An 18,005-nucleotide genomic window follows, 5' to 3' on the forward strand; every position below is an offset into this window, starting at 1 on the left:
GCGGGAGTAGGCCCCCTCTGCGCCGGCCATTGTAGCCTGCTCTTTGAGGGAGGATCCCTTGGTAGCTGTTGTCCATTTTACCTGGACAGGGGACACCAACTCAGTAGCCAATGTTGTCGTTGTCATCTGAAGTGGGGCTGCTTCACTTGACATTGTTGACTCTGTCTGGGGGTGGGAGGCCTTAACCACCGTTATCGCCTCAGTAGCAGTCCTCGTCTGGGTCCGGACAGGGGACACCAACTCAGAAGCCAATGTTGTCGTTGCCATCAGAAGTGGGGCTGCCTCACTTGACATCATTGACTCTGTCTGGGGGCGGGAGGCCTTAACCACTGTCATCGCCTCAGTAGCAGTCCTCATCTGGGTCCGGACAGGGGACACCACCTCAGAAGCCAATGTGGTGGTCTCCATCTGGAAGGAGGCTGCCTCAGTAGCCATCTTTGTCTTGAGGGAGAATGCTTCAGTAGTTGCTGTTGTATCAACGGGGGACATTTCAGTAGCTGTCGTCACCTCGATGGCAGATGACACACACTCCTTGGACTGCACTGTGGGTTGTGGTACAAGATTCAGGTTTTCAACTTGATTTCTCCTTTGTTTTGAAAGATATACACAACTCATAACTGAAACTACAAACCTAACCAATGTCTGCAAGACCCACTGTTGCAGGAATTTAATATACACATCATAGGTTTCTTAATCCTCAAACTTACTTTAGACTTTGCTTGCAAGTTCTTTTCTAGTCCAATAGATATCATTTAAGATGACATTAATTCACTCAGGGAATTTTAAATGCCATAACAAAGCAAGATGCAGTTTTACTTGAACACTTTGTGGTATTGGAGAACCAAGGATCTACACAAACACTGCCTTTTGCTAGTAGGCCTTTAGGAAACCTGCTCACCTTTTGCACGCTGATCCAACTCCATTAAACGGCCAAGTCCCAGTGCCTTTTTTATGGAAACCTCATTGGGAAACTGACCTGTAGTACAAAAGAAACCCAGTTAGCCATTTGTGCCACCAATTGCCAGACAAGAGCCTGTGAACAGAAGGCTCACTGTTAAACTTTCACTATTTAATGGCAAGTTTGCCACAAACATGTTACAGCCTATTGGTCAACATAAGCTTCAATCCAACAAAAACATAAGCACCTTTGGTAAGCCAAAGGGTCAGCAAACAAATCAGCAAAGCCCAGGCAACTCCCATTGACTCCATCCCTAGAAGAACATGCTACCTGTGCTGCACCAGGTTTAAAAAGGCCCATCATCCAGGTGGTTCAGCTGCTGCTAATCAGCTCTAATTGGTTCTCTCCTCAGAGGAGTCGGTGCCAGGTGAGATTCAGCACTTCCTGTGACAAGCATGTGATACAGTCAGTTAGGCCGACAGGTGACACACATTTATCAACCTTAACCAATCCACCAATGGTGCAAAGTAAATAATGTTAGTTGTATTTAAGGAACCAATTTGTCATTGTTTTTCATTGTTCATTCATCATTGTAATACTGATAAGCCACCCCTCCCCCGAGCTCCGCTCATGGCTATAGAAAAGTTCAAAAGGGGTCACCAAAGTCATTAGATATTATCTTCTCTGGATCTTCAATGTCTGTAGCGAATTTCTTTGCAATCCATGTAGTTGTGCAATTTCAGTCTGGACCAAAGTGATAGACTGGCTTTGCCATCCCTAGAAACATGTCACTGGCATGGCTAAAAATGTATGATCAACTTTAAAAATATGATGAATTAGTCTAGACAGGAGTGCTCCGCACACCCACAGGTGTTTTTGGTTACTGTGGTTCAATAGACCTGCTCAGAATGTCATGTCATGTGACATCACCAACCTTCGTGTACTAATAAGCAGTGATGGGCAGATGAAGCTTTATGAAGCTTGGTGGGTCCCTCTATGTTGGCACCGACAACAGAACGTGGAAGTATAAACTCAGTAAGCAGCAGTGACATCTGGTGGTTTAGCAAAAGTTATAGCTGATCAAAGGTACAAACAAAAAACACTGTGTCATCAGTTGGAACATGGATGGAGTTATGTGGTCACAATGACACAATGTCAGGAGGAGAAAAGGTGAGAAAATAGAGTGTTAAAGCGGGATGTGTTATTATTTTGCAGAAGCCAAGAAGAGCACCTTGTATTGTTTCATCCAATGTGAATTTTACATTAATGAAATTCTGTGTCAAGCCAAAACAGCCCAACATACTCACAAAACAGTAGGTATGTATGTACAACTATGAGTGTAATTGATGAGGAAAATGAAAGTGACTAAAAAATGCTGTGGGATCATTGAGGAAGCACACCCTCAAAACGGCTGAAAAAAGTTTTATTACTGATATAACATAAATATGTCCAACATAATTCCACATTTGGAAGAAAATGTGTTGAGATTTCATCAACTTTCAGCATGCGTCTCATAATCAATATATTCCATAGGTGTGTTCTTTTCCATCTCTGTATCTATCCAGGTAGCGCAGGGGCTGTCGATGGGGGTATTTGACCTGTGGGGGGTGGTACACTGGAGGCCGGATAAACTCAAACACGGGCTCCCTCATGTCTGCATGGAGAAGATATACACAGTCTCTATTATTAATAGACAGTGAATTGTCTCACACACACACACTTGTCCTACAGTATACAAAATGTACGGAAGGGTTTTTATAATATGCCACACAACTAAACTTGCCCTTGTGAGCATTAGCATGACTCACTGAGTGTGTTGTGAAAGGTGCTGGTGACAGATTCATCCCACTGGCACTGGAAGAAGGCCAGGCCTGCAGGTGTCATGCTGTCCTGATGCTTCCTGTAGAACTCCACTGTCTTAAATGTGCGATCCACCAGAGAATGGCTGGGGAGGAGAGACAACAATTCTTAGTCTGTGTTTATATATGAAACATGAACTAATGCACAACTTAATGTTAGGCTAATGAACACAGTATCCCCCTCTCATCTTTCTGTTTGACACACAGTCTGAGTTCCTTTGTTCCAATAAAAGCCACCTCCCAACATCTCTAATTCTCACTACAGTATGTAGTGTTAGCCAGGCTAGCTGTTTACCCTCTCCCTCAGTCTTTATCCTAAGATAAGTTAACAGACTGTTAGCTGTAGCTTTTTTAATAGACAGACATGGCAGTGATAGTATCACTGTATATAAATGGTGTCTTTATATTATATGTTATAAACACAACTACTAAGATTGTCATGTGTTCAGTGTATTGCTGACCATGGCGACGGCCTGACTTCTTCCTCAAAGTTGATGGGGCCCTCCTGCTTGAAGAGGACATAAATGTAGCGATGGAACCCTGTTCCTCGGGCCGGAAAGGGGGGCAGGTAGTGACACAGCTCCTCTCCAGCATGAATGGCTCCACCTGGTATGTTCCCCCTACAGAGACCGAGGTTAATGAAGGCTGTCAGTCAGACTCGGCAACCCCATGATCACAAAGAAATATGAGTTACACCCTCCTATAGTAAATGGTTTCCCTTTAATATTAAAATCACTATAATGGGTGTCACATTTATGTTCCATTTAGATTCCAGTGCGAAGGCTCCACTCAGTTCAACGGGACTTGAGGTCATGTCACTAAACCAAGGTAAATGAGCACACACTGTTGTTTAAGAAACAGTAATACATTAACAGCCTAATTCAGAACTCAAGTTGATCATAGTGACATGAGTAAAATCCCAGCTGGGAGATTCTGACTGCTGAAACCGATGCGACCAGTTGGTGGTTTTACTAGTGAAGACGTCTCACTCTGTCAGAGTTGTTGGAACTACAGAAACACTCAGTGAAGTGATTGCTCAGCAGTGTTACAGAGTGAGACTTTGACCTCACAAACAATTTTTGGCTGAGTGCAGACAGCAGAGTTGTGTCAAAGCCTGCTGTTTTCCCCGCCGCCATGCAGCAAGCACACAAACCCAACAACAGCGAGTTTCATTATGGCTTCTCATCAATTTAAGTCATGTTAGCAACAGCTGATATGACCCTGCTATTTGTTATTTTAACTGGAAAGAAGAACAATCAGCACTGGCTAAAAACAGGAAACTGCTACCTGAATTTCCACACTTAGCTTTGCTAACAAGTGTCAAACTTCTAGAGTCACTGGCATTGTTGTGCTTACATAATTTCTCAAATGGAATATTTGCTCATGCATCGTTTTGACTGTTAACATAGAGTGAAGCTGATGTACACCAGCACTGAAATTATGTAAATACACCGGCTCGTCTTCATCTATGAGTTTTAATGGCAGGGGACATGCCAGCACCCCCATGCCACCCAAACAAAACTTTTTATTGCAGATTACCAAGACTAACGTGGGTGACAAGTTTGCATCCCTACTCATAGAGGCAAAGAGGCAGGAATTGCTACTTCAAAACTGCACATGATCCACACACAATGAATCCACATTCAAAAAGTGGACTACAGCCCACCATTTGGGAACCACTGCATGGGACAAACATGGCATAAATTTTACCTAAAATACTTACACTAGCCAGTGGATGTATTCTGCCTCACTATCCAGAAGATGCTCATCTGAAGAAGAAAAAAACATAAAAATGATTTGACACAGATGGCAAATGCTGTCAACCCATAAATAATCTCTGTTCCTACAAGGTAGTAAAAGGAGTCACTGGTTGTCTAGATGAGACTGACCTGGACAGGTAAGCAAAAGGGTCCACAGGGAGCCCTCCTCTGCATCAAAGCTGATCTGAGGGGCAGATGCTGCCTTAAATAAAAAAAAAGCACAACAAATAAAATGCAATGAATACAGTCAGAGAAGAATTATCATGAGGGGTACAGAGCAAAAATGTTGAGACTATAATGCAACACAGAAAGGGATCGCAGAGAGAGTAATGTATCCTTTAACATACTTGTGTTGGTGTCAGGTGGTTCCCATAATACACTTGGCCATTGTGGTCCTGGCCATAGCAAATGGAGAGTGAGACTTGAGGTAAAAAATATGCCATTGGGAAGAGGTCTCTGAAAACGCCATAGTGGTGTGCTAGTCTCTTTATATGAAACGGACCACTGCTCTTCTCCCAGGTTTCCTGCACTCGATCCAGAGGTATCTTCACTGGGGGTGAGACAGGATACAGAAAAGTCAACTTAACCAATTAAATATTAAAGTATTTACTGAATGATGACAATGTGTACTAGCTTACAGGTGCGCAGACGCGCAGCTCTTTCCAGCTCAACATTCTCCTTGTTGTTCTTCATCACCTGACTTCTCTCCTTCACTTCTTTGATCCTGCAGGGTTGACAGTACGGCAGACTGATGTCCACCTGCTCTGCACCTGCAACAAAACAAAACCTGCTGACACTGTGGAAGCTTGAACGGTCACAAAATACAAACCCCAATTCCAACGAAGTTGGGACATTGTGTAAACGTAAATAAAAACAGAATACAATGACTTGCTAATAACTTTTTGACCCATATTTAATTGATTACACCACAAAGACATGATATTTAATGTTCAAACAGATAAACTTTATAGTTTTTTTTTTTTTTTTTTTTTCAAATGTTCACTCATTTTGAATTTGATGCCTGCAACACATTCCAAAAGGGCAACAAAATACTGGGAAAGTTGAAAAAGGTTCCTGTTTGGAACATTCCACAGGTGAACAAGTTTATTGGAAACAGGTGAGCGCCATGACTGGGTATAAAAGGAGTATCGTAAAAGGCTCAGTCATTCACAAGCAAGCATGGGGCACGGGTCACCACTTTGTGAACAACTGCATGAGCAAATAGTCCAACAGTTTAAGAACAACATTTCTCAATGTACAATTGCAAGAAATGTAGGCATTTAATCATCTACAGTCCATAATATCATCAAAAGATTCAGAGAATCTGGAGAAATCTCTGCACATAAGCAGCAAGGCCATAAACCAGCAGTGAATGCCCATGACCTTTGATCCCTCAGGCAGCACTGCATTAAAAACAGACATTATCCTGTAAAGGATATTACCACCTGGTCTCAGGAAGACTTCGGAAGACCACTGTCAGTTAACAAGGTTCGTCACAACATCTACAAGTTAAAACTTTACAATGCAAAGCAAAAGCCATACATCAACAACACACAGAAACGCCGCCGGCCTGAGCTCATCTGAGATGGACTGATGCAAGGTGGTAAAGTGTGCTGTGGTCTGAAAAGTCCACATTTCAAATTGTTTTTGGAAATCATGGATGTCGTGTCCTCCGGGCTAAAGAGGAAGAGGACCATCCAGATTGTTATCAGCCAAAGTTCAAAAGCCAGCATCTGTGATGGTATGGGGGTCTGTTAGTGCCCATGGGTAACCTGCACATCTGTGAGGGCACCATTAATGCTGAGAAGTACTTACAGGTTTTGGAGCAAAAATACGCTGCTATCCAAGCGACGTCTTTTTTCAGGGACGTCCTTGCTTATTTCAGCAAGACAATGCCAAGCCACATTCTGCACGTGTTACAACAGCGTGGATTCATAGTAAGCGAGTGTGGGTAATAGACCGGGCCTGCCTGCAGTCCAGATCTGTCTCCCATTGAAAATGTGTGCCACATTATGAAGTGCAAAATACGACAACACAGACCCCAGGCTGTTGAGCAACTGAAGTCATGCATCAAGCAAGAATGGAAGAGAATTCCACCTACAAAGCTTCAACAATTAGTGTCCTCAACACAGTTGTCCCCCACAAACTGTCCACACTAGGTCTGCACCCCACCCTCTGTGACTAGCTCCTGGACTTTCTGACTGGCAGGCCCCAGACTGTCAGGATTGGCAACAGAACTTCAGCCATCATCCTCATGAACATCGGCACCCCACAGGGATGTGTCCTCAGTCCCATCCTCTACACCCTGTTCACCCACAACTGTGTCACCTCCAAAGACAAAGACAACATCATCCTAAAGTTCACGGACAACACCGCAGTGATAGGTCGCATCACTGGCGGGGACGAAGCAGCCTACAGGAGGGAGATGGCCGGTCTGGTGTCTTGGTGCAAGGACAATAATCTCAGCCTCAACATGGACAAGACGAAGGAGATGATAGTGGACATGAGGAAGGAGAGGAGGTCTCATCGGCCGCTGTTCATCCAGGGGCTCAAAGTGGAGAGGGTGAGCAACTTCAAATACCTGGGCGTCCACATCAGTGAGGACCTCACTTGGACACATAACACCACACAACTGGTCAAGAAGGCCCAACGGCACTACTGCTATGGACCGCAAGCACCTGCAGAGAGTGGTAAAGACTGTGGAGAAGATCACCAGGACTCCACTGCCCTCTCTGCAGAGCATTTACCACCGCAGGGTGCGTAGGAAAGCTGCCTCCATCCTCAAAGATCCCACCCACCCCCAGCACAGACTGTTCGCTTTCCTACCCTCTGGACAGAGGTTCAGAAGTGTGAAATGCAGGACAACTAGACTGAAAAACTCTTTCTTTCCCTCTGCCATCAGACTAAACAGCTGAGGAGTTTATTACCAGGAAATATGTCATGTACTGTCGACCTGTACTGTTTACATTCTCAGTTTGCACATGCATAATTGCACATTGACTGCTCCCATGCAGCATACATTGTCTTATTATATTCTTATATATTTTAATTATATCTCTGCATTTGCTGCTTACAGTGCCTTATATTGTGTTATTTATTCATCTACTTTATATTTCATTTGTATTATGTGGCATTCATGCGGACAGCAAAGTAAGAATTTCATTGTACAGGGAAACACGTTTCCTAACTGTGCATATGGCAAATAAACACTTTGACCTTTGACCTTGACCTCAGTTCTCAAATGCATATTAAGTGTTGTTAAGAGGAAAGGTGATCTAACACAGTGGTAAAAATACCCCTGTCCCAGCTTTTTTGGAATGTGTTACAGGCATCAAATTCAAAATGAGTGAATATTTGCACACACAAAAAAAAAACAATAACGTATATCAGTTTGAGCATTAAATACTTTGTCTTTGTGGTGTATTCAATTAAATATGGGTCAAAAGGATTTAAAAGTCATTGTATTCAGTTTTTATTTTCGTTTTACACAATGCCCCAACTTTACTGGCACTGGGGTTTGTAAAATCCTTGACAAACCATTCTGCCATGACCACAACAGCTTTCTGTTTAATTTCTCACCATGCTCAGGATCAGATTTTTCCACGTAGCTCCTGTACGTTTTCCACCAGGCAGGTTTGTTCTGTGCCTCCTCGGCTTGTCTGAAATACCGATTGTAGCTGCGATACTTCTCTAATGACTTCAGTTCTTTAACGTTTATGTCTTCATTTGGCATTGGACCTAAAGGTACCCGTCTACAGAGAAATGCTGCCATGAGGAAACAAACCAAAAGTTAGTTACATAGCAAAGAAAAATTAACTGCCATTACTGTTTGTCATTTACCTCATTCAGTAACTGCAACATTTTAGGATGGGGGGTTTCATTTGTTGCCAGCTGATTTGGATTAGTGTGTTTATAATGTTGCGATTTAACTTACTTCATCGTTTCGCATTACACAGGCTACTGAAATCTGACGTTTTGTGGTCAGTGACCACCTTAGTGTGAGCAGGCTATCTAAAGGCCATCCTCAATGCACACAATCCCTCTCTCAATATATTAGTTTTACGTCAAGAAGTGCTAGAAGTCGAACTGAAACATTTCTCCCTGTTTATTTCACTATAAGTGTAGGCTCAGTACATAGTAAGCAGCGCTTGTTTGGCATTTTAACATGAACGGTGACAGAGAACCAAAAACCGTATTAGTTCAGACATCATCACGACATCGACACGTGCCTCGCATGGTGTTCTTGGGAAATGTTTACCCTGACCGACAGCAGGACACATAGGTTCATATTTAATTGTCACACGTTTTAGAGTTTGGCAATTTGTTCGTCTCCAGCAAAAGGACGGCGTGTAACGGGCGGGGATCTGCTTCCAACCAATGTAACCTGACATATTATCTATACATGCAATACTGAGATATGAGCGCAAACTTCATAAATGTAAACTCTATAATTTTGTAATATCATTATAATACCTGTTGTGACAAATGTCCGCACATTGCTGACCCCTAAATCCGTCCTACTTCGCAAGACAACAGAATAAACCATGCGCAGCGCCATCTTGAATTGGGGTTTTCTTTTTTCAGAATATACAGTGGCCGAGAGGAACAAAACTGTCTGTGAACAACGCGTTTCCTGACCGACTAACTAACCGACCGACCATAATATACTAACAAACAATAGCCTAACTGCAACATATGTGATAGAGATTTTGCCAGTATAACCAGAGCATTTTTTTTATTTCACCTTTATCGTACAAAAACTAAAACATATAGGTAGGTAGGTAGGTAGGTAGGTAGGTAGTAGGGTAGGACTTTATTGATCCCACAATGGGGAAATTCCTGTGTTCCAGCAGCAATAGAGAGCAGCAACAAAACACCATAAGAACAGACACCACACACATATGTTGATAAACAAATTCCTAAAGTACCTAAAACCAGACAGAATATAGTATTTGAGAGTCAATCAGGAACTAGAATGATCCTCCCATAATTAATCCCTGAGAACAGATCAAAATACCTAAGAACAAGACAAAATATAGCATTCAAGATCAAGAAATCAAGGACAAGAATATTATTCCCATAATTGATCTTGCAATGGGCGAAATAACTGTATTTCAGCCATGAGGATCTCTAAAAAACTACTCAAAAATACCTAGACAAAACAGCATAAAGTATTCAAGAGAAATCAAGAACAGATTTTACATATGTGCATATTTACAATGCATTTTACTCCGAGGATTTGAGTATTGTACCTCAGCTGACTACTGCGTAGTCCCTCTTAATTTCACCTAGCTTATCACTGCAGTTAGGTATTGTATAGTCTGATAGCTGTGGGGAGGAATGACCTACGGTAACACTCCTTCTTGCAATGAGGATGTGGCAGTCTTGTGCTAAAAGAACTGTTCAGAGCCTCGTGGTGCAGGGGATGGGAGGGGTTATGCATGATGGATGTTAGTTTTGCCAGCATCCTTCTGTCCGCCACCTCCTCGATGGAATCCAGGGGGCAGCCCAGAACAGACCCAGCTCTCTTGACCAGCTTGTTTAGTCTCTTTCTGTCCATGCCCGTGCTACCTCCTGCCCAACCCACAACAGTGTAAAAAACTGCAGATGCCACCACAGTATCATTAAATGTCCAAAGGAGTGCCCCCCGCACACTAAAGGACCTCAGTCTCCTCAACAAGTGGAGGCGGCTCTGGCCCTTCCTGTACAGGGCATCTGTGTTGTTGGCCCAATCCAGTTTATTGTTGAGGTGGACACCCAGGTATTTAAAGATGTCCACAATCTCAATATGTGAGCCCTGAAAGCTCACAATCTAACAAGAAGCTGTGAGGTACAGTGCAATGAGCAATAACAACCAGTAAATGTCACTGCTGCAAATTCATAATATAACACTTTATCCAGTCACAGTGTTATATGTCTTATAATGCAGTAATGACAGTAATCATCCAGTCATGTTGGGTGTCTATGTGAATTTTTCGATTTTCTCGACAGCACCTTGAATCATTAGGTTTTTAGAGAGCACGGGGTTACACAAGATAATATAAAGTGAACTGAGTGAGGTTATTTTGTTATAGTAGTAGGTAGGAGCCGTTTTGATCCATACTCCACTCTAGACGGTGGCGGTAATGCACCTAAAGCAGGTTGCCCATCGCCATTAAACAACAGTAGTAGAGGAAGAGGAAGAGGAAGAAGAGCCCCTACAAATTTGTCTTGTCCAACAAAACTAAAGAACTTTTCTTTAAAATCTTACATAAATTTTACCCAGTAAACTCTATTATTTGTAAATACATTCCAAACATAGAAGAAAAATGCTCCTTTTGCAACAATGAGCTAGAAACTTTAGAGCATCTTTTTTTTCAGTGTGCACATGTAACAGTATTTTGGACTGACTTCTGTTTTGATCTCAAAAATTATCTTGGAAAGGAAATTGTACTTAAAGAATATAATATATTATTAATTTTTGACAAGCCTCATTTCTCTAGCAATGAAAAATTTGTTATTAATCTTTTCATTATTTTGGCCAAATTCTTCATCCATAAAATGAAATTTCTGAAAAAATCACCATCCTTTTCAACCTTTAAACACTCTGATCTCAACAACTACTTCCATTTACTGTTACAATCAAACCACCCCAACAAGAAACGAACCAAAACCATTGACCTGCTTAAACATTTTAATTTTATATCTGAATAGCTTTACCTCCTTGTATTTTCTTTTCTTTGTTCTCACTTATTTGATGTTATTGTTCTTTTTCACCTCCTTTTTATATGCCTAATTTTGTCATATTATACTCTAAATCCGCTGTTATACATCTATTGCAACGATTTGTAATGTGAAACTCTGTACTGTTCTACATTTTTGCTTAATAAAAACATTAAAAAAAAAAAAAAGCAGCAGCAGGAGAAGACGCAGAAGCCGTAGCAGGAGGGAAGAAGAAGAAGAAGAAGAAGAAGAAGAAGAAGAAGAAGAAGAAGAAGAAGAAGAAGAAGAAGAAGAAGAAGAAGAAGAAGAAGAAGGCGTCATTTTTGCGTCTGTCGTCATCAGGGAAGCGCTCATCGGAAGCGGTATATGCATAGTGCTAGATGCTGTGCATGATTGTATCTGTTGAAGCGGTAAGCATAAATGCTTATGTTTTATAGTTGGTTATACCAGGATTGTGGCTGTAAAATGTGTGTAATATACAGTTAAGTCACAGGACGTTTTTATATTTTGACTGTTGACCAAGGTAACATGAACTAACTTGAATCTAGCCTAATGTTAGCTGACGTTAGCGTAAGCTTTTCTTCTTCTACTTGGCTAAAACAAGGTATAGTAGCTAGCGTTACCATTTGGACCGATCCTGTATTGATGTATTCATGGAACCCAGGGGGCAGCCCAGAACAGACCCAGCTCTCTTGACCAGCTTGTTTAGTCTCTTTCTGTCCATGCCCGTGCTACCTCCTGCCCAACCCACAACAGTGTAAAAAACTGCAGATGCCACCACTGTTGCCCAATATAACTGGCACTAATAAAAAGTGGTAAATTTTATGTTTGTGAGTAATGGGCCCTTTCTACACAGAGGTTATGCACTTAAGTTACATACTGTAATTAGCTGTCACTTTGTGTAGGGATTATGATATTTAATTACTGATATGTTCAAGAGTCGACCTTCTGTGTTCCCCTTTTTTTTCCACAGGTGTCTGTTCTTTCTTCAGAGATGGAGTCTCAGAATTCAAACCTAACCTGCGCCATATGTCTAGATCGTTACAATAGCCCTGTAACCATCCCATGCGGACACACATTCTGTGAAAAATGCATCAACGCTCACTGGGATGCCAAGGCCAAGGCTGGTATTAGATCTCAGTGCCCTATCTGCAGTGAGGAGTTTGACCCCAGGCCCATTCTTAAGCGTAACGTGTCCCTGTCACTCCTGACTGAGGCTGCAAACAGCACCGGCCCCTTCTGCAGGGAGTCACTCATGATGGAAAGTGATGGAGTCATGAAGCTGTGTGATCGCCATAAAAAGCCTCTGGTTTATTACTGCAAGCAGGACAAAATGTCTGTGTGCTGCGTGTGTGCTATCTCAGAATGTACGAGCCATGAGAAGGTGGTGTTGGAGACAGAAAGGGAAAACCAAGAGGTATACATTGTAACACAGTGCGATCACACCCAACTAGTTTGTGTTGTAAAATGGATTGTCAGTCCAGTTGTGACACTGTCCACTCTACTCCATTATCAAAGGTGGTATGATTGTCACTATGCAAAGCCTGCTGTCTCAGTTTGATGTGTTTTCTTTATAGCAGCTTCTAGAAACAAAAAATAAGGAGGTGGGGAAACTCATCGAAGAGACACAGAAAAGCATAAATGACTTGGCTGAGAATATCAATCAAGCTAAGGTGAGCTCCCATTTTAAGCCTTTCTTTATGAGAAAGTACCCTGAATGCTTGACTAACATTACTAAGAAATTAGGCAATTGATTACTTTCCTCATGCACACACACACACACACACACACACACACACAAGACTTGTAATGCATTTGCAACAAATGTTCAGATTTTAACCAACAAAACTGCAGATGCAAAAGCATTTTTAAGGGGTGTTGTGGATATTGTGTTAAGCACTTTGTTCAGCTTCGGCTGTGTTAAATGTGCTATATAAATAAAGTTGATGATGATGATGAAAAACAATTAAACTTGATACATTTTGTGTAGATAAACAAGAAGACCCGGGAAAACAAATTAGAATTGGACACAACCGTGTGTTTCCAAATTTCCCAAAGCAGACGTGTGATTCAGTGTTTTCTGTCAACAGGTGACTCTTGAGCAAACTTCAGCTTGGGTCAGTGTAAAGTTCTCCACCCTGATAAAGATACTGGCTGAGAAGCAGGAGGCTACGGAGCTGTTTATTAATAAGCAGAAAGAGGCTGCCATCACTGAGGCAGAGACACGGCTGGCTGACCTTGAGAAGCGTTCCCACATACTCAGACAGAGCCAAGACCAGATAGCAGCTCTACATAAACTCTGTGATTCAGAGCTCATTAAGGTTTGAAGTAGACACTTTATACCATTTGTAATTTGGTTCAGATAGAAAGTTTGTAACATAGTCAGTGTTTAAATATGACTATATGGCACTGCAAGGTTTCCTTTATATTATTATATGTACACTCACCAAGCACTTTAATAGTCACACTTGTAAAATTGTATGCACTTCAGTGCAACACTTCCACCTTAACATCTGTGTTTATGAAGCCCAAAATGTTTCAGTTTTTAGTGATATTCTCATAAATATATAAATTCAAATATATGTTTATTACTGAGGTCATTGTGGTGTTGTACTAATGCAGTGCTGATAATGTTACCAACTATATGTTCTTATATCAGAAGACTGCAAAACATTAAAAGATGTACAGTATCCAAGCATTTTATGCTGCTTGCCTACATTTGCCCCTGGAAGTAGTATCTTAATCTGCAGGTTTAGAGAATTTAAAGGAACATTTTTGTGGTCTGTAGCTGCTCAGAGAGAGAGAGAGAGAGACACTATTTACCCATTGTAAGCCATTAGTTAATACACTGGATACAATTCATGGAATAGACATACTACATAGGAAACATTAATGATTTGAGACTTGACTTGGACTCCTTCCCTAGAGATTTCAGATTTGAATTGAACACTAACTAGACTTTAGACTTGGCGCAGACCTACACTCATGAACATCTCTGTTAAGCAGGGACTAGTGAGAAAGTGGAACAACACTGACTAGTAGGAAAGGACGCTGCAGCTGTCATGTGTTTAACAGAGCAGAGTGCACTCTAAATGTCATCACTGTTTCTTAGCAAATTTGTTTTGTCACTTCCTGTTGTGAAAAAGTCAGAATGTTCCCATTTGATTTCTGTGCTGTAATGCTATCATTTATAAACAGCATATTGAGAAACACTGTCTCCGTACCTGACAGTGTTAAGTGATGTAGTTTGGAGTTGACACAGTGAGCTGCCTACTGCTAGATGGCAGCAGAACAGTCATTATTGCCTTCATTATTACCTTATTGACACACATTTATGGCCCATCACAGGCTTGTTGCACTTTACAACTGCAGAGATTGAGTATAGTGGATATCACGTCCTCATGTCTTTGTTGAGTCACCTAGGAAGACTAGGTCAGTGTGGGGTCTGGGCAGTTGACAGTGATGACATATTTGACCAGGCTTGTTTCTCCAAAAACAAAGTCACATTCATCATACTAAAACTCATTAAGGTCTTCTTTGGAATGCATCTGTGTGAGAGGTGTGTTTATTTCATCTTTTACCGGTTATGGTTTTATTTCATATGTTGTTTTTTTTATTGCTGTACAGACTGGAGGTCACTAAAATTTCGTTGTACATCTTACAATGATGATAAAGGATTACCTTATCTCACAGGAAACGATGCTCATAGAAGTTCCGCATTTTGAAGCTATTCCCACGAATGTAACGCCAACCCTTCAAGATCAATTAAACAGCGTCACCGATGTCCTGTCACGGGTCTCCAAACTGGTGTCTGAGGACCTGGACAAAGCTGTGAGCACCGCTATCGGTCAAGACAAAGACGGTAACCAGCCTAAACGGGGGGCATTCCCTATGTAACAAGTTAGCTTGAGTCTCTAGCAGTTTATTCCTCAGTCTTGGCTCTGTGTTCTGGTCACTGTTTCCCAGGTTCTCCTCAGGATAAGAGGCCAATACTAGCTGTGGTTCCCAGTCCAGCCACAAAGTGCCACCCTGGTGGGAAGGAGGGCCTCAGTGCTTGTAAGTTTTTTTTTGTTTAGATTGTTACCGGTCAATGAAACCTGGTTCTTCTGATTGAAAAGACATTAGAAGTTTTGATTTATCACTTCCTTCCCTTTCTTTGTCATTATAGATCGCTGCTCTCTGACCTTTGACCCCCGCACGGCCAATGCGCACCTCATTCTGTCCCAGGAGAATCGCAGGGCGGAGCACCTGATCTCTGGGCCACGACCTGTCCCTGCCCATGAAGCCCGCTTCGACCACACCTGGCAGGTGCTCTGCTTTCAGGGTTTCACCCACGGACAACACTACTGGGAGCTGGAGGTGTCCAAGCCTTGGGCCTACCTTGGGGTAAACAACTCTGCATGTTGTAGTTGCATCCTTTTTTGGGTTTTTTTTTTTTTCCTTTTAAAGAGTGAATCATTTAAATTCCAGTATTCAGGAAAATTAGCCAAGCCAGTTACTTCACACAGTGTCTGAAAGTAACAGTAACTGGGACTGTGAACAAGTGTTAAATTTAAATTAATTTGCAAAAATCCCATCAAACACATACATTTCACAAATTGGTCTTTTAACACTGCAAGAACCTACTGACCTATAACCTGGGGCTTCCCATTACCTGAACTTGTAGGGTAAAAGTGGTCAGTTCTGGTCACATTTTCATGGGGTTTCAACCCATATGTTGATATAGGCCTGTCCACCCACTAAATGTTTACTCCTACTATCAATGTGACTGCTAGCCTGTAGTTAACGGGAGACATGGTTAGTTTGTTAGCTGACATTAGCTAACATGGTTAACTAACACAAGCTGATGTTTTCCACAGTTTAAAGATTGTTGTTAGGTAGCAGGTTTTCATTTTAAATCACCATGGCTGTTGGCCAGTTCATTAACTCTAGCTTGTTAGCTACTGAGGGTCTGGATGGCAAAACACTCCTTATGCCTCTTTTTTGGTGGAATAATGTTATCTGGAAAGGACAAGGTGTGGCATAGTCAAAATTACGTTGTGTGTGCTGTGGAGTGCAGGCAAAAAAGGAAAGGGAATAGACATGTGAAAGACTTTTCCTGACCTGATAATGTAACGTTGTCAGAATACTGAGCGACAGCTATCACGTCCTCCTTGTCTGGGAGCAAATATGACATTTGTACATAACATGAGCTTCAGATCACCTCCTCCCGTTCAGTGGGGCTGAGCTCTCCCCACACACACACACACATGAACACAAAACAACTGTTGAGCAAGCAAAGCAGAACAGTATGAATGCTAATGTTTGCCTGTTGTTGATTTAGCCCACCATTTTGTATAGACTAAAACATGTTTGCAGACAATCCACCCACATTTCCCCCCCACATCTTCTCAGGTAACTTATGAAACCATCCCCAGGAAGGAGAAAGGCAAGAGGTGCATGGTGGGTATGAACGAACTGTCCTGGAGCCTGCAGCTGGATGAGCATCAGCTCTGTGCCTGGCACAACGGCCGGCGGGAGATTCTGAGCGGCCACTCGCAGCACAGCCGCATCGGCATGCTGTTGGACTACGAGGCAGGGACGCTTACCTATTACGGCAATGGGCAGACCAGGCTCCACGCCTTCCACTGTGCCTTCACCCAGGAGCTGTTCCCTGCGTGCTGGATAGGGGAGGGGGTCAGCATCACTCTCTGCTCCACATGAGCTGACTCAAAGAGAAGTGAAGATGGGAGCTCAGTGATGAGAAGCATTGTCAAACATGGGCAGTAGCAGACTCAGCATAGAGGTGAAACCTTTTTGTTTTCTTAGAATGACTCCCTTCTTACGTGTTCTTAAGCATAAGAACTGACTGTATCGCAAAATTGGCCACTTGTCCTTTGGCTAACTCACCATATGACAGTGACCTAGCTAAGGAAACAGTCACTAATGCTTAAGTCTTATAACTATTTTAAGGACAGCATTACTTCATTCTGGTTACTTTTTTCCTTCGTGGTATGCATAAAATAATCTTCCACTTTCGATGGGTGCCTGCTTTCATGTAGACAAGACCAGCCTCCTCACTCAGTGTGTCAGATTATTGCACTTTCACTAAACTAAATGTTCATGTTCTACTCCAAGGCCACACATCTGTAACAGGTGGTTGGGCCTTCAGCCAAATGACATGATGACCCCTGTCTAGGTCACATAGAAGTCAGCAGTGTAGCAAAACAAGTGAAGGGATGAGTTAGTTTTGCATTGCTGAGAAGTCACTGCATTTGTACAAGAGTAGTTAAATCGTAACACTGAAATATTATCCAAACTCTCTGGCCGTTTTCCTGGTCATATTTACGTTTTGAAAATGTTTAGGTTCAGGTATTGGCTTAAACTACTGTATGTGCACAAACCTCTTGCTTTTCAGTTTAATTCCCTTAAAAACTTTTAATCTGGAGCACCCCATAGACGAATGGTTACAGTGTGGTGCACCATCTACCCGCTGGGGACTTGTCTTCGTCTCTCCTGTTTCCTGTCCGCCTCTCCGAGATTACTTTAAAAAATGAATAAAGGCAATAAAGCCCAAAATAAACCTTAAAATGTCATCTCTAGGCAGAATTCAATTTACATTGCCAAGTGAGCCAGTTCATAACATGCTGCGTACAGGACAGTGAGCCACTGCAGGGTACAGACAACTTGTTTCACATTTTAAGAACAATTCCCTACTCTAAGTAATGCTGGCAAAACCAAAATATTGTGGGCTGTACATTACTACTGAAAATACAGAAGCAAAAATGGAATGGCATTTATATCATC

At 42.1% G+C, this 18,005-nt stretch overlaps 2 protein-coding genes across 3 annotated transcripts; one reads left to right on the forward strand and one right to left on the reverse strand.

Annotated features, from left to right (window-relative positions):
• Positions 1-2,305: 2,305 nt before the first annotated feature.
• On the reverse strand, positions 2,306-9,115 carry mrpl38 (mitochondrial ribosomal protein L38). Its single transcript, XM_020625369.1, has 9 exons — positions 8,991-9,115; positions 8,097-8,282; positions 5,156-5,287; positions 4,865-5,067; positions 4,647-4,719; positions 4,481-4,526; positions 3,219-3,377; positions 2,707-2,843; positions 2,306-2,552 (listed from the first exon to the last, which is right to left on the reverse strand). The coding sequence occupies exons 1-9, from the start codon at positions 9,073-9,075 to the stop codon at positions 2,416-2,418; spliced, it is 1,158 nt and encodes a 385-aa protein (XP_020481025.1). The 5' UTR covers positions 9,076-9,115; the 3' UTR covers positions 2,306-2,415.
• A 2,361-nt stretch (positions 9,116-11,476) lies between these two features.
• On the forward strand, positions 11,477-17,977 carry trim65 (tripartite motif containing 65). 2 transcript variants are annotated; one of them, XM_020625359.1, is made up of 8 exons: positions 11,477-11,629; positions 12,193-12,636; positions 12,800-12,892; positions 13,310-13,540; positions 14,913-15,081; positions 15,186-15,275; positions 15,388-15,605; positions 16,614-17,977. In XM_020625359.1, exons 1-8 carry the CDS (start codon positions 11,600-11,602, stop codon positions 16,920-16,922), a joined length of 1,584 nt encoding a protein of 527 aa, XP_020481015.1. In that variant the 5' UTR covers positions 11,477-11,599; the 3' UTR covers positions 16,923-17,977. The 2 variants fall into 2 exon arrangements, with proteins under 2 accessions (XP_020481015.1, XP_020481014.1); XM_020625358.1 differs by having other exon boundaries at positions 11,478-11,629; positions 12,797-12,892.
• The last annotated feature ends 28 nt before the right edge of the window (positions 17,978-18,005 follow it).

Source organism: Monopterus albus, unplaced genomic scaffold, assembly GCF_001952655.1.
Source record: "Monopterus albus unplaced genomic scaffold, M_albus_1.0 scaffold353.1, whole genome shotgun sequence".
NCBI lineage: Eukaryota > Metazoa > Chordata > Actinopteri > Synbranchiformes > Synbranchidae > Monopterus > Monopterus albus.